This window comes from Culex pipiens, chromosome 1, assembly GCF_016801865.2.
Source record: "Culex pipiens pallens isolate TS chromosome 1, TS_CPP_V2, whole genome shotgun sequence".
Classification (NCBI taxonomy): domain Eukaryota; kingdom Metazoa; phylum Arthropoda; class Insecta; order Diptera; family Culicidae; genus Culex; species Culex pipiens.
The window spans coordinates 16,040,030-16,055,263 of NC_068937.1; the positions used below are offsets into that span (position 1 = coordinate 16,040,030).

Below are 15,234 nucleotides of genomic sequence, written 5' to 3' on the forward strand. Positions count from 1 at the left end.
TTTTTGGATGTAAAATCAAATATGCAATCAAAAAGTACTTTGGTGAAATTTTGATAAAATGCACCGTTTTCAAGTTATAACCATTTTAGGTAACTTTATTGAAAATAGTCGCAGTTATTAATTTTTTAAAATTAGTGCCTATTTTTGACTACTCTTGAAAAAATATTTTTGAAAAGCTGAGATAATTCTCTATATTTTGCTTTTTTGAACTTTGTTGATACGACCCTTAGTTGCTGAGATATTAAAAAAACAGGAAAATTGATGTTTTCCAAGTCTCACCCATACAACCCACAGATTTTTTTCCAAAAAAATACTATAAATTTTTTTGAATCAAGACTAACATTTCAAAAGGCCCAAACATTTGATATGACGCCCTTTTGAAGTGTTTGTCTTGATTTAAAAAATAAATATATTGTTTTCGAAAACAACAGAAATTTTTACGAATGTTTCATATTTGAATATCGACAAAAGCAAAATATAGAGAATATTCTCAGCTTTAAAAAAAAAATCAAGGGTGTGCAAACATGGAAAAAAATGAATAACTGCAACTATTTTCAAAAAAGTTTCCTAAAATGGTTATAACTTGAAAACGGTGCGTTTTATCAAAATTTCACTAATGTACTTTTTGATTGGAAATTTGAAAAAAAAAGTTGAAAAATTTTTGCGACCAATATTTCGATTTTTTTTTAAATCAGTATTGATTCAAAAATTTATAACACGGTCAAAGATTTTTTGCACAACCTGGAGATTTCTGCAAAGTTGGCATTTGATGTCCTCTAAAACATATCAAAAAATAAAAAAATTGAAATAGTGTTTTTTAGCAAATCAAGTTTTAATGACAAAAAGTTAAATTAAAAATCACAATTTTTTTCCCTTAACCCGTATAGGCCTGGGTGAAATTGGAATCACTAAAATGGCCATAACTCAGCGAAAACTCAACCAATTTGCATACTTCTTTATTAGTTGGACTCGTTAGAATGTCTATTTTCCGAAAATGACCCGCAGAACCCGGAAATGTTCCGGTGGCCGGAGATATTCCGGTGGGTCACTGGGTCAAACAGGGTCAAAAATGGCCAGTTTTGGGTCCCGCACTATTTTGTTAATAGAAATCTTGGAAAAAAACACATTTTTTCATGTTACGATCTTTGTTCTACCAACAGACAATACTGACCATTGATTTTGCACCACCGGGGATGTTCCGGATTGAGCGGGCAGGTTCCCTACCCCGGGGGAACCGGTCAAGGGACGGTCAGAAATAAAACTATTTCTATCATGGCAATATGGGTGTCAAAGTTCACCATTTTCAAAATCAAGCTCATCTATGATCCCCAAAACCACTTTTGGACCGATCTGGCCACTTTGGGAAAGGTTCCCGGTACTCCAGTGAAATCCGGAATAAGGCAAATTACGGGATTATTTCTGAACAATTTTTGACTGGGCAATATGGATGCCAAAGTTCATAATTTTCAAAATCAAGCTCATCCATGATCCCCAAAACCACCTTTGGACCGATCTGGCCACTTTGGGACCGGTTCCTGGTACTCCGGTGGAACTCGGAATATGGCAAATTACGGGATTATTTCTGAACAATTTTTGACTTGGCAATATGGGTGTCAAAGTTCATCATTTTCAAAATCAAGCTCATCCATGATCCCTAAAACCACTTTTGGACCGATCTGGCCACTTTGGGACCGGTTCCCGGTACTCCGGTGGAACCCGGAATAAGGCAAATTACGGGATTATTTCTGAACAATTTTTGACTGGGCAATATGGATGTCAAAGTTCATCATTTTCAAAATCAAGCTCATCCATGATCCCCAAAACCACTTTTGGACCGATCTGGCCACTTCGGGACCGGTTCCCGGTACTCCGGTAGAACTCGGAATAAGGCAAATTACGGGATTATTTCTGAACAATTTTTGACTGGGCAATATGGATGTCAAAGTTCATAATTTTCAAAATCAAGCTCATCTATGATCCCCAAAACCACTTTTGGATCGATCTGGCCATTTTGGGACCGGATCCCGGTACTCCGGTGAAACCCGGAATAAGGCAAATTACGGGATTATGTTTGAACAATTTTTGACTGGGCAATATGGATGTCAAAGTTCATCATTTTCAAAATAAAGCTCATCCATGATCCCCAGAACCACTTTTGGACCGATCTGGCCACTTTGGGACCCGTGGAACCCGAAATATGGCAAATTACGGGATTATTTCTGAATAATTTTTGGCACCCATATTTCCCTGTCAAAAATTGTTCAGAAAAAATCCGGTAATTTGCCTTATTCCGGATTTCACCGGAGTACCGGGAACCGGTCCCAAAGTGGCCAGATCGATCCAAAAGTGGTTTTGGGGATCATGGATGAGCTTGATTTTGAAAATTATGAAATTTGACATCCATATTGCCATGCCAAAAATTATTCAGAAATAATCCCGTAATTTGCCTTATTCCGGGTTCCACCGGAGTACCGGGATCCGGTCCCAAAATGGCAAGATCGATCCAAAAGTGATTTTGGGGATCATAGATGAGCTTGATTTTGAAAATGATGAACTTTGACACCCATATTGCCCAGTCAAAAATTGTTCAGAAATAATCCCGTAATTTGCCTTATTCCGGATTTCACCGGAGTACCGGGAACCGGTCCCAAAGTGGCCAGATCGATCCAAAAGTGGTTTTGGGGATCATGGATGAGCTTGATTTTGAAAATGATGAACTTTGACATCCATATTGCCCAGTCAAAAATTGTTCAGAAATAATCCCGTAATTTGCCTTATTCCGGGTTCCACCGGAGTACCGGGATCCGATCCCATAATGGCCAGATCGGTCCAAAAGTGGTTTTGGGGATCATGGATGAGCTTGATTTTGAAAATGATGAACTTTGACATCCATATTGCCCAGTCAAAAATTGTTCAGAAATAATCCCGTAATTTGCCTTATTCCGGGTTCCACCGGAGTACCGGGATCCGATCCCAAATGGCCAGATCGGTCCAAAAGTGGTTTTGGGGATCATGGATGAGCTTGATTTTGAAAATTATGAACTTTGACATCCATATTGCCCAGTCAAAAATTGTTCAGAAATAATCCCGTAATTTGCCATATTCCGAGTTCCACCGGAGTACCGGAAACCGGTCCCAAAGTGGCCAGATCGATCCAAAAGTGGTTTTGGGGATCATAGATGAGCTTGATTTTGAAAATGATGAACTTTGACACCCATATTGCCCAGTCAAAAATTGTTCAGAAATAATCCCGTAATTTGCCTTATTCCGGATTTCACCGGAGTACCGGGATCCGATCCCATAATGGCCAGATCGGTCCAAAAGTGGTTTTGGGGATCATGGATGAGCTTGATTTTGAAAATGATGAACTTTGACATCCATATTGCCCAGTCAAAAATTGTTCAGAAATAATCCCGTAATTTGCCTTATTCCGGGTTCCACCGGAGTACCGGGATCCGATCCCAAATGGCCAGATCGGTCCAAAAGTGGTTTTGGGGATCATGGATGAGCTTGATTTTGAAAATTATGAACTTTGACATCCATATTGCCCAGTCAAAAATTGTTCAGAAATAATCCCGTAATTTGCCATATTCCGAGTTCCACCGGAGTACCGGAAACCGGTCCCAAAGTGGCCAGATCGATCCAAAAGTGGTTTTGGGGATCATAGATGAGCTTGATTTTGAAAATGATGAACTTTGACACCCATATTGCCCAGTCAAAAATTGTTCAGAAATAATCCCGTAATTTGCCTTATTCCGGATTTCACCGGAGTACCGGGATCCGATCCCATAATGGCCAGATCGGTCCAAAAGTGGTTTTGGGGATCATAGATGAGCTTGATTTTGAAAATGGTTAACTTTGACACCCATATTGCCATGATAGAAATAGTTTTATTTCTGACCGTCCCTTGACCGGTTCCCCCGGGGTAGGGAACCTGCCCGCTCAATCCGGAACATCCCCGGTGGTGCAAAATCAATGGTCAGTATTGTCTGTTGGTAGAACAAAGATCGTAACATGAAAAAATGTGTTTTTTCCAAGATTTCTATTAACAAAATAGTGCGGGACCCAAAAATGGCCATTTTTGACCCTGTTTGACCCAGTGACCCACCGGAATATCTCCGGCCACCCGAACATTTCCGGGTTCTGCGGGTCATTTTCGGAAAATAGACATTCTAACGAGTCCAACTAATAAAGAAGTATGCAAATTGGTTGAGTTTTCGCTGAGTTATGGCCATTTTAGTGATTCCAATTTCACCCAGGCCTATACGGGTTAAACATTTTTTTCAGTGTAGTTCTTATTCAAACCTACAACTTTGCCGAAGACACCAAATCGATCAAAAAATTCCTTCAAAAGATACAGATTTTTGAATTTTCATACATCATTTTTGTATGGACAGCTGCCAAATTTGTATGGAATGTATATGGACAAAATAATGATGCAAAATGGCTTCTTTGGGCATACCAAAGGCACCAAACAAGTTTCAGCCGGATTAAAAAAAAAAACAGAAATTAATATTAAGAAAAAGGACCAATTTCGTAGAGAATTGCTTTTATGTTCTGATTTTCAAAGAATTACAATTTGTTGTCCCCAAATTGTAAATAAAACAGTAATTTAACACATTTTTAAATACTTCTCTTCTGCCTAATTCGCCATTTCCTTTCTCTTCAAAACCATTTAGGAAGCTTTTAGTTACTCGTTCCGAGTCTTAATCACCCTCCCCAGGTGCAATCTGCAAACAATCGTATCATAACTCACATTTTCGCGCTTCGTTACGCAATTCGCCAGAACGACTTAAACGACAGTCGTCAGCGCGAAATTAATCGAAAACAAACAGTCCAACAGTTATTATGACATAAATTAACTGTCCTTTTGCTTCTTGTTTGTTTTGCCGAGGCACGCCTTAAATGTCAATTGTTTTCTCTCCGGAATGGTCTCATTGTGATTCACGTCACAGCTCGGAAAACAACACAAAAATGTTTTTTTATCAAGTCACCCCGAAAAAATGTCAGGGTGTCGGGTGTAATGACAAATATTTATGCAGCACCGTGTTATTTCTTCCTCTGGTGTTTCCGACTACGGAGTCATTACGCCATCTTGCCGCAACAACGAAAAATAAATGCTATGTTTAGGCTAATTTCACTTTCTACCGAAACGAACGGCCGAACGTGACTGAATCGCGGTTTGAAAATGTTTTTTTTTGTTTTTTAAAACTATTTTTTCGTCTTTCACCAAAGCTCATTATTATGGGTTGGCGAAAAGAGGTGTGCCGAGACAAATTGACTGCGGCTGGTTTTGTTTTGTTTTTTTTTCCCGAAGTCGGAAGAAAGTGAAATGTGAGACATTTCAAAATTGTGCGGTTCGTCGCTTAGCGCAAGTCTCTTTACGAAAAACTTGACTGAACTGAAGATAAAGCAATTTTCAGGTCGGCTCGAAATGTGTGCCGACGCATCAATCACGGCTCGTCATGGCCTCCTATGATTGGTTGTAATTATTGTAATTATTACAGCGAAAAAAAAAAACACCAAAACAATAATTATAGTTTGACTGAGGAGGGAAATTATCTCAATTTGGTTGGGAGGAAAACAAAAATAAAGCACCGAAGAAGGCTCGCATATCGGTAATTAATAAAATTAGTGCATCAATCAATTACCCCTCAGTATTGAAAGACCAATTTAGGATTTGATCGATGAGCATCGTTTTGAATAATGATGAAAATTGATACAATTATCTGCTAGTTGAGTCTTTCTTTGTTGTTCAAATTGATCAAATTCTGATACAAAAATCTGCAAACGGTGTTGAACTGAAAAAAAAAATCATAAATTTATTCGCAAGTTCTTGCAAATCAGTAGCAGCATTGCAGTTCTGGCAACATTGCCTAAAATTATCTGGCAACACTGCCCTGAGACAGTTTTTTTTCTATTTTAATTAAAAAAAAATAATTGCAAGACGATATTTTACGATGGATCATGGTCTCCTTGGAATGAGATATCAAAGAATAGACTTTCGGGCTAGCAATACCGCGTAGCTTATTTTTCAAAATTGATTTAAAAAATTCAGTGATTTGAATACAAAAATCAATAAAAAAAAATAACGGAATTTTTTAAATATATATTTTTTTTTTATAACTTGCAATAGAGTGGTTTTCTAGATTTTGGCTAGTTATTTCGCAATTTCGAAATTCGTATTTTTTATTTCTTTTTTTTTCTTTCCATACTCCCTATGTCAAAAGTAGCAATTTTGCATCGTTAGTTTTTCCATACAATGGTGCCTTCGGAATTTTCGGAAAAAATAAGTCCACGGAAAAAAATCCGATTTGTTTTATTCAACTTTGTATCACTAAATGCTGAATTCTAAAAATACGCTCTTTTAAATTTTTGATTTTTTTTTTATTAGTTTTAGCATGAGAGTGTAAAATATGGTTCTAGAGAATTGAAACTTTGAAATAAAAATGTTTTCTTGAAAAATATCGAAAATGTGGTAGAAAAATATAAAAAATAATAATATCATATTTAACAAAATTTTTGATAAGCGAAAATTTTCAAGTAAAAGTCACTTTCAGTTTATAATAATTTATAAATTTTATCATTTCAAGTTTTTTTTTAGTTTTTTCATAACTTCATGAAGGAAATATCTTTGAAAAGCTCAGAAAATTTCCTACAATTTTCTCTCCAAGTCTTTCAAGATCGGACAATAAGTTTTAGAGAGTTCCACCTAATTAACCTGTGAATATTAAACTGACGATACCACGCAAACTGTGGGTTCGATTTTCATTGTTAAAAAATGAAACTTTTTTGAAATGTTCCAAACTTTTGAATAAAAATGATTTTCGAAATTTTTAAATTTAGTCTGAAATAATAATTGTGGGAAACTATCTGTTTCTATTCCTTTTTAAAAAGTTATGCTTGATTAAAAGAAAATAATTTTTTTGACTAAATTTTCGATTTTTTTCTGGAATAAGATTTTGCAGCATCACTATTGCTTTAAAAGTGTCTTTTTTAGTCCCCTTAAAGGGTTACATACATGTAGAAAATCTCAATATTTCATAATTCCAAATATTCATCAAATCCTTTACAAAGATTATTTCCAATCAATTTGGTGAAGACTCTTAAGACATATTCCGTGTGCATGACGAAGCCCGATTTTGGAATTTTGTTTTTAAAAAAAATACCAAAATCAAAAACTGACGAATTTTTATATGAAAAACACAAAAATATTTTTGTCTTTTTTTGAATATATATTTTTTAAATCGGCCTTCGTCATGCAAACGGGACCGGTTTAATGAGTCTTCATCAAAATTTTGAGCCGATTTGGTAAAAGCAGTGATGAGATGAAAATGTATATTTTAATGCCCTGAAAACAGATTTAAAAAAAAGTTTAATCATGTGCTCAAACCAACTTCAGAATTTTTGCCGATTTACATGTATGTAACCCCTTAACTGAAGCACAAAGCTGGGGATTTGGGCTATAATCTTTTAAAAAATCATCAAAATTTCAAAAATATAGTGTTTTGAAATCGAGATGATGTCACCTATTCATTGCAATTATAAATACATGAAAATTTTCACAAAAATACGTTTTTATTCTGTATTTTGAAAATGTATCTTAAAAAAATACTCAAAATTAGTGTTATTGCAATATGGGTATCAAATGATCGGGATTTTTCCATACATTTCAAATGTAATAATAAAAGTTTTGAAAATACTCATATTTTAACAAATCGACTTACTTTCGAAAAAATACTCAAAATCTCAGTTTTTTACAATATGGGTATCAAATGATTAGGATTTTTTCATACATTTCGAAAGTAACATCCAAAATTTTTGAAAACACTAAAATAAATCACAAAACTACGTGTTTTTGAAAAAAATACTTAAAATTTTAGTTTTTCACAACATGGGTATAAAATTATCGGCTTTTTTTCATACTTTTCGAAAGTAATAAGATTTATTTTGAAAATACTAAGATTTTTGTCAAAACTACGTATTTTCGAAAAAATACTCCAAATTTCAGTTTTTTACAATAAGGGAAAAAAATGATCGGAATTTTTTCATACATTTCGAAGTTATACATTTTTTCATACATTTTGAAGTCATAACACATTTTTTTAAATTCTCAAAATTTTAACAAAACTACGAATTTTTGAAAAAATACTCAAAATTTCAGTTTTGTTACAATATGGGTGTCAAATGATCGGGATTGTGAAAAACTGAAATTTTGAGATTTTTTTTTGAAAATACGTAGTTTTGTGAAAATTTTGAGTAGTTTTTTTATTGGTTTTTTATAGAACATAAAAAAACTTCAAAAAATTAAAATATGGATAATAAGAAGTTAAATTTGAAAATAAGTTAATTTAAAAAATGCCATTTTGTCCGTGTACATTCCAGACTCAATTTCGATTTCTGCGACCTCATTTTAGTCAAATTTGAATAGTTGATTGCATAATAAATAATAAAATGCTTTTTCTGGCCGCCATCTTGGAATTAAAAATTCTAAATCACTTTAGCGTAGTTTAGGGATCATACTTAAGCTCGACAATCAAAAATAAGGCAGCGAAAAAAAATTCGTGATTCGAATATCTGAAGTTTAGATTATCCCATGTGATTTTTTCCGAGACCTTCTGATAATCAAGTCTGGACTGTACCTATTTTTTCTGAATAGTATTCATCAATACCTATAACTTTGCCCAAGACACCAAATCGATCAGAAAATTCCTATAAAAGTTACGGATTTTCGAATATTTACGTATCATTTTTGTATGAACCGCTGCCAAAATTGTATGGAGTCTTGTATGGGTGAACCAATGGCACAAAATGGCTTCTTTCGTCACAGGGAAGGACTTCACAAAGTTTGATCGACTTGAAAAAGTATAAATAAAATCCATTTCTGGTTTTGGTGGAGACTTGGTCAAATTTGCAAAACTCGAAGTATTTTTTGAAATTACATTTTATTTTTTCAAATTTTCAATATGGGTATGGGCATTTTTTTTATTTTTTTATTTCATATTCAAACTTATTTGCCTTGCTTGATATTGCTAGCAAGAGTACTAAAAATACTATTTTTTAAATATTTTAACTTCTATCGCTATCTTCAAACAAAAATTCACACAGTTTTTCAAAAAGTTTAAATCAGGTTCAAAAATTAAAATCAAACCTTTTTGTTCCATTTCAGGACGCCGAATGCATCGAACGACTGAACGAGAGTGGCGAGCTGCGCAAGATGTTGAAACCATACAAAGTATCCAAATCGCCCTTCCACAGCGAATCCTTGCACCATTTCTTAGACAAACTAAATTTAAATCTTTCTTTCCAGTGCCTGGAATCGTCCTTTACGTGCAAAACCTGCGGCGGCTACCGCCTTCTGCCCTGCCCGTCCTGCGGTGGCTCGAAAAAGTCCATCCACCGGAACCACTTCACGGCCGAGTTTATCGCGCTCAAGTGCATGAACTGCGACGAAGTAGGCCTGGTCAAGTGTCACAACTGCTGAGAGGGATAGTGGGTGGAGAACCAGCCTACTACTACTGCTTGTTTGGATTTGTGTTTTTGTGCGAAAATGTGTGCGTGAGAGAATGCGAAAAACGCGTGAATGTGTGAGTAATTTTTGAAATTGTAAAAATGATTAATTCTACGATTAAAATTGTTTTTTTTTTAGGTTATGATGGAAATTGTGGAAAGAGAACAATGGATGCCCCGTTTAGAGAGAAAAGACGATACCAACACAATCAAAACATTTCGATGAACCTTTGCAATACTAGTTCGATAAGCTATGATAACGTTAAAATGTAGTAGTTGTGATAACTCTTCTTTTTCAGTTCTTAGAGCGCGCACGAAAGTTTAATCACACTTTAAACTCTAGTAGATTCAATTAGCTGTAACATTATACGATAAATCCCGTACTATTTGCTCACATACACACACATACAATCATAATACGCTATACTGCTCGTTATTTGTTGTTAAGAAAGTTGTTTCACATATCGTTACTTTTTATTAGAATTGTGAACCAGAATCGACTACTGCCCCTTCCCCCATGATTCAATCCTCATTCATTCGTTAATATTTATATCTATCCTGAAAAATTATCACTAAACCAACTTAGTCGTAAATAGACCACAAAAATAACAACAAATTTTATTTTTTTAAACTTTTTTGAAACCCACAAATTAAAGTTTGATCCAGCATTTTGCGAAAAAAGAAGTTCAACAGGCGTTCAAGTGAGAGGTTGTAAATAAAGGCAAGAAAATCAACTAAATTAACTAAATCATTCAGAAAATATTTTTTGAAACGGCGACGCGATGGTTTCAGCAAAAAAAACTAAGCATGCTTTCGAAGAAATAAAGGGTAAACATTTGGGTAGAGAGCTGCTTTCTTTGCGTGCGGATTTTTTTTTAAATGGAAAAATGCCAGAAATTGTCGCTCACGAAATGCAGAGTTAGTAAAGTATTAAAGCAATGTAGTAATTTTGAAGAAAAAAAAAATGTGTTGGTGTTTATAATTTTGTAGAACAAAAAAGAAATTCCGTAAACAAAGTTCGATGAAAAGTTTTTTATGTTTGAACCGTAAATAACTTCAAAACTATCTCCCATAGTTACTCGTGGTTTAGGAATGTCCCCTTCTAGATTTTAGATTTTTTTTTTTCAAACCATTTCTTTGCCTTGATAAAAAATTAACTAAATAAAATTAATTAACTGAACGACCTCCAAGACTTAAAAAAAAACTTGTCGCTCGTTTAATTCGATACTGGCTGAACAAATGCTGGCCGGATGTGTGTCATACGATCCGCTTTGAGGTCCTATAAGTCCGTATTGAAAATTGCAAGGTTTTGTAAAGTACTTAAAAAGTTGTGCTAAAAAAACGATTTAGGCAAAAGTCTAGTTTTTTGCAAGAAACCCCGTCATGTTTAGTATTTTAAAAAGGTATTTGTAAGACTTTTTCAGTGAGTCCAAGAGATTGGCGATCTGTCAACCCTATCAAAAATTATGAGCACTTTAATGTTATTTATAACTGTTTTCGAAGAAAAATTTGTTTTCTTTTATGAAGGGTAAATTTATGATTTTTTAAAGTGTTAGTCGTGCTAAAAAGTTCTTAGGTAGCGTTCTTTTATTACGTAACGCATAACGTGGGGGAGGAGGGTCGGACCCGTGTTACGCTCCATATTTTTTTTTAAATTTGTATAGTTTTTTTTAAAACGGTTACGTAATAAAAGAACGCTCCCTTATACAATTTGGGGTGAAAAACGGATCTTTTGAAGCCGTCAGTTTCTGCCTATCAAAAGTAAAGTAAGATTTGTGGTACTTTTATTAGCGGTAAATAATGGGAAGTGGTCCATTTTACCCCATTTAGCCTTTTTTGGGGTGTTTTTATGGAAAATCTTTAACTGCCGTAGTTTGCCGCACTTCTAAAGTATCATATTTTATGTAAAATCACGAGAAATCGATTGGTGATACTCTCAATGGCGGAAAATGATGGTAAGGGCCCATTTTTCCCCATTCACCATTTTTTCATGTGTTTTTCTTTAATATATTGAATTGCTGTAGTTTCCTACAGTTTTAAAGTATGTTATTTTATGTAGAAAATCACGAGGAATTGATTTGTGACATTTTCATTGGCGGCAAATGACAGCAAAGGCCTATTTTACCCCTTTCGACAAAACTGGCCATTTTTCGGACCACCGTTATGATCAAACAAAAAAAAAATACGGGAAACCCCTAAATCAAATTTGGAGCCCTTCAATTGTATAAAGATTTATATTAACGAATTAATGCCAAGCAATCGTTTTTTCTGTTATGGAATTGATTTTTTTAAACTCTATATTGATTAAAAACAAATAATTTTTTAAAGGTCCTATAAACTATTGTCTTTTATATGTTTATAGGACCTATGAAAAAAAAAAAAAACTCTAGAAATATTCGTTATGACACAGCTTTCAAATAACTTGTTGGACGCTTACTGGTTAAATCGAGCGTTTGCCACTGTCTATCTAATTTCAGGCGCTTTTTCAAACATAGTTAATATTATGACTTGGCTAATTTAAAGACTTAAAAGCTGATATATGTTACTTGCACAAATAACAATTTCATTATTGTTTTTTTACAATATTTCTTAATGTACATTTTTTTTGTTTTTTTTATTATATCTGAAGTCAGTTAAATATAATTTAATAATTAATTGTAACATTGAATTTACTTCTTACGTTCGTTTTCACTAAAAAAAATAATACTTGTTAGAGGCGCCATCACCATGATAAGCATTTTCTAACTTACTAAATGATTCACAAATTGACCCGATTATCATCAGATTCAGCTTTAATATTTAGTCACATTTGATAACGGAGCTCGAATCAAAGTTACCCGTATGGACTTATATGGAGGAACGTCCCGATAGCTTATCACACGTAAGTATTAAGATAGAGTGCTTTCTGCCACAATCTAATTTACTCACTTTATTCACAATTTTGAAGGTTAAGGTTGATTTTGAATATTTTTCAAAATTTAAACCATAAAATGTTTACATTTATTTTTTGAACAAAAATAACTCATCGTGGAGCAAACTTAGCTCAAACAAGTCCTTCTCAGAATTCATTTTTTTCGAAAATTTTCCGAAATCTTGGCAGTGTTGCCAGTTTGGTATATTTTTCAAATGACAATTTATTGAAACGTTTAAGGTGTAATTTACTTAAAAAAGATCACATACATAAAATTTCATAAATCAGACTTAATTAGCAATATTTTACGCAGGGCTCATAATGTTTTAAGTTCAGTGAAAATTGGTTTCGAAAGTCATTTTGTTAAAAAAAAATCTGGATGTAATTTTTTTAAATATTCTTCATATTTCACGACATATTTGAGAAATCAGTAATGTTTGTGATAGTTTTTCAAATATCGTCTCAAACATGATAGCAAGAGGTGACTCAGGAATAAGTTTACATTTGAAGTTTTTTTTAAAGAAAGGTCCAATGAACTAGCCTTAAAATTAGCCGGGTTCATTTATAACCAAAAAAAAAATTTAATAGAATTGTTCATTGGACCTTTTTAAAGCCATTTTTTATTATAAGTTTTGTCTCTTTACACTCAAGGGCTGGTAGTCATACAAAAAGGGGATGTAAATAATTTAAAATCTGGATCTTAAAAAAGACAAAGTTATAGTTGTTCAGTTTATGCAATTAAAAAAAACAACATTGTGTGTTTTTGCTGAGTTTTGGTTAGAAATTTGTGTTCCCAATTGTCTTCTTGGAATTTTTCAACTTGTAATTATTTGGAAACTATTCATTCGATTTCCAATGTTTAAAAATGTATTTATTTTAAATTTTCTGCTTTTTTCTGTAAACATAATGTTGATTTTGGAAAGGCAAAAAACACTTAATTTAAATATTTATAAGTGTTGCACACTTAGATTTTTAAACGAACTCGGTAAAGTTTACCGAGCTTTCAACTGCTGAACTGCCGAATTTGGTAAAAAGTTATCGAAATTCGGTAATGAAATTCATTATTGTTCATCGTACAACTAAAATTCGATTTTTTTTATCATTTTGGCAGATGGATTATTGATTTAATTTTTACCGATTTTTTAACTACCGAATTCGGTAAAAAAATCCAAGTGTGAAGCTACATCAATTATGAAATTTATAGAGTTTCACCCTTCTTTTTTATAAGACTTTAAAATGTCAAAAAGAAGATTAAATTATTACGAGAAATATGGAATTTAAAGAGATTCACCTTTGTTATTATTATGATTTGAAGATTTTAAAATGTAAGAAAAAGGTTATTTTTAAGCGAGAAAAATTAAATTAATCGAGTTTATAACTTTGAAGTTTTGTTGATTCGAAGATTAAAAGATTTATAGATTTGAAGAATTTGAGTTAACAAAAAAATGTTAATTTCTAGGAAATTTATTACTTTTACTAAAAACAAGTTCTTACTTCGAAAGACAATAAACATTTCTGATTTTTTTTTAAAAAAAGGTCCAATAAACCAAATTTCCAGTTTTTGCTCTTTGGGTGTTTTGTCAGGTGTATTAAAAAACACCCGAGAAGCAAAACTGAAAACTTGGTTTATTGGACCTTTGAAAAAAAAAACTCCAGATTTCTCGTGGAATGGTTCACTCTGGGAAATGGAATGTAAAAGAACGTTTCAATTAAAATTTACTCAGTTTTCTAGATTTGTGATTTGTTTTCCACATTTTCAGAGTCAAACTACATTCTCACAAAAGCTTCCCTTTTGATTCAGCCAAAAAGCTCAACTTTGAAGCTTTCCAACCACGATCACCTCTATTTCTCTCACCGCATCTCTCTTCAAAAGCTTACCTCAAGCACGTGCATCGAAATGATCGAAACAAGAGAGCCAGGTTCCCTCGATCTCTCGTGGGAGGTCTCAATTTGGGAGCACTTTTTGCCGGTGATAAGTGCCATGCCGGCCGATCGTGAGCTCTCTTGGAGAGCGTTGAAAAATTAATCGTTTTGCAGTTGATAAGTTTTGATAATTATTTTGAGTCCAATTTTCAAAAATTTTAATTTTAATTACTTTTAGAAATTGATTTTTAGAGAAATTCTCACAAATTTGATATTTTACTGGAAATAAATTCTCAGAAAATTCTAAGCAAGACAAATCTCAGTAATTTTGACAGAATTTGAATGATTTTGACAAAATCTGGAGTATTTCGAGCCATAGAGTGACATTGTAGACACAACATCCCAGAAACTTCCTTGCCCAGTGGAAAAAGTTGGGCCAACTTGGCTGGAGGTTGAATCGAATTGACTCTATTTTTCTTAGTGAGCATGCTCTTGGAATCAAATACACTGCAACAAATCACTTGCATAATTCTTTGTAGTTTTCGTTATGATTTTTGACAGCTGATTTTCGTGAAACAGAGCTGACATAATCTTGTAAGTTGTAATTTCAAGAGTTCAGTAGAATTTAGCCCAAACTAATCTCCCCTTACCCCATTTCAACTTATCTTTCCAAGCTCTCTCCAAACTCACCTTCTTCGATGGAGCAGCTCGCGTGCGAGCGTGAGTTCCCCAAGTTCTCTCCCCGATATCTTGAAGTAGCGCGCGCGCAACTCGTTCGCCGTCCGAACCTGCCCTCAGTCAGTCGTCACGGTCGCAGTGGCCCGCGATGTTGTTGATCCGTTGATTCCGTAGAGTCGTCCCCGCGTTTGTTTACAACCGGCACGCGCGCGCGACAGTCACTTTAGGTTAGAATTCCCAAGAGTTCCCAAGGTGGTTCTTGCAGGAGAAGG

At 34.0% G+C, this 15,234-nt stretch overlaps 1 protein-coding gene across 1 annotated transcript in view; it reads left to right on the top strand.

Moving 5' to 3' along the window:
• LOC120417689 (glutaredoxin domain-containing cysteine-rich protein CG31559-like) overlaps positions 1-10,460 on the top strand; it is an 82,952-nt gene extending 72,492 nt beyond the window's left edge. Inside the window, exons 4-6 of the mRNA XM_039579825.2 lie at positions 9,170-9,235; positions 9,311-9,587; positions 9,650-10,460. Of these exons, the coding sequence (XP_039435759.1) occupies positions 9,170-9,235; positions 9,311-9,484 (240 nt within the window). The 3' untranslated portion in view covers positions 9,485-9,587; positions 9,650-10,460. The remainder of the gene's footprint in view (positions 1-9,169; positions 9,236-9,310; positions 9,588-9,649) is intronic.
• The last annotated feature ends 4,774 nt before the right edge of the window (positions 10,461-15,234 follow it).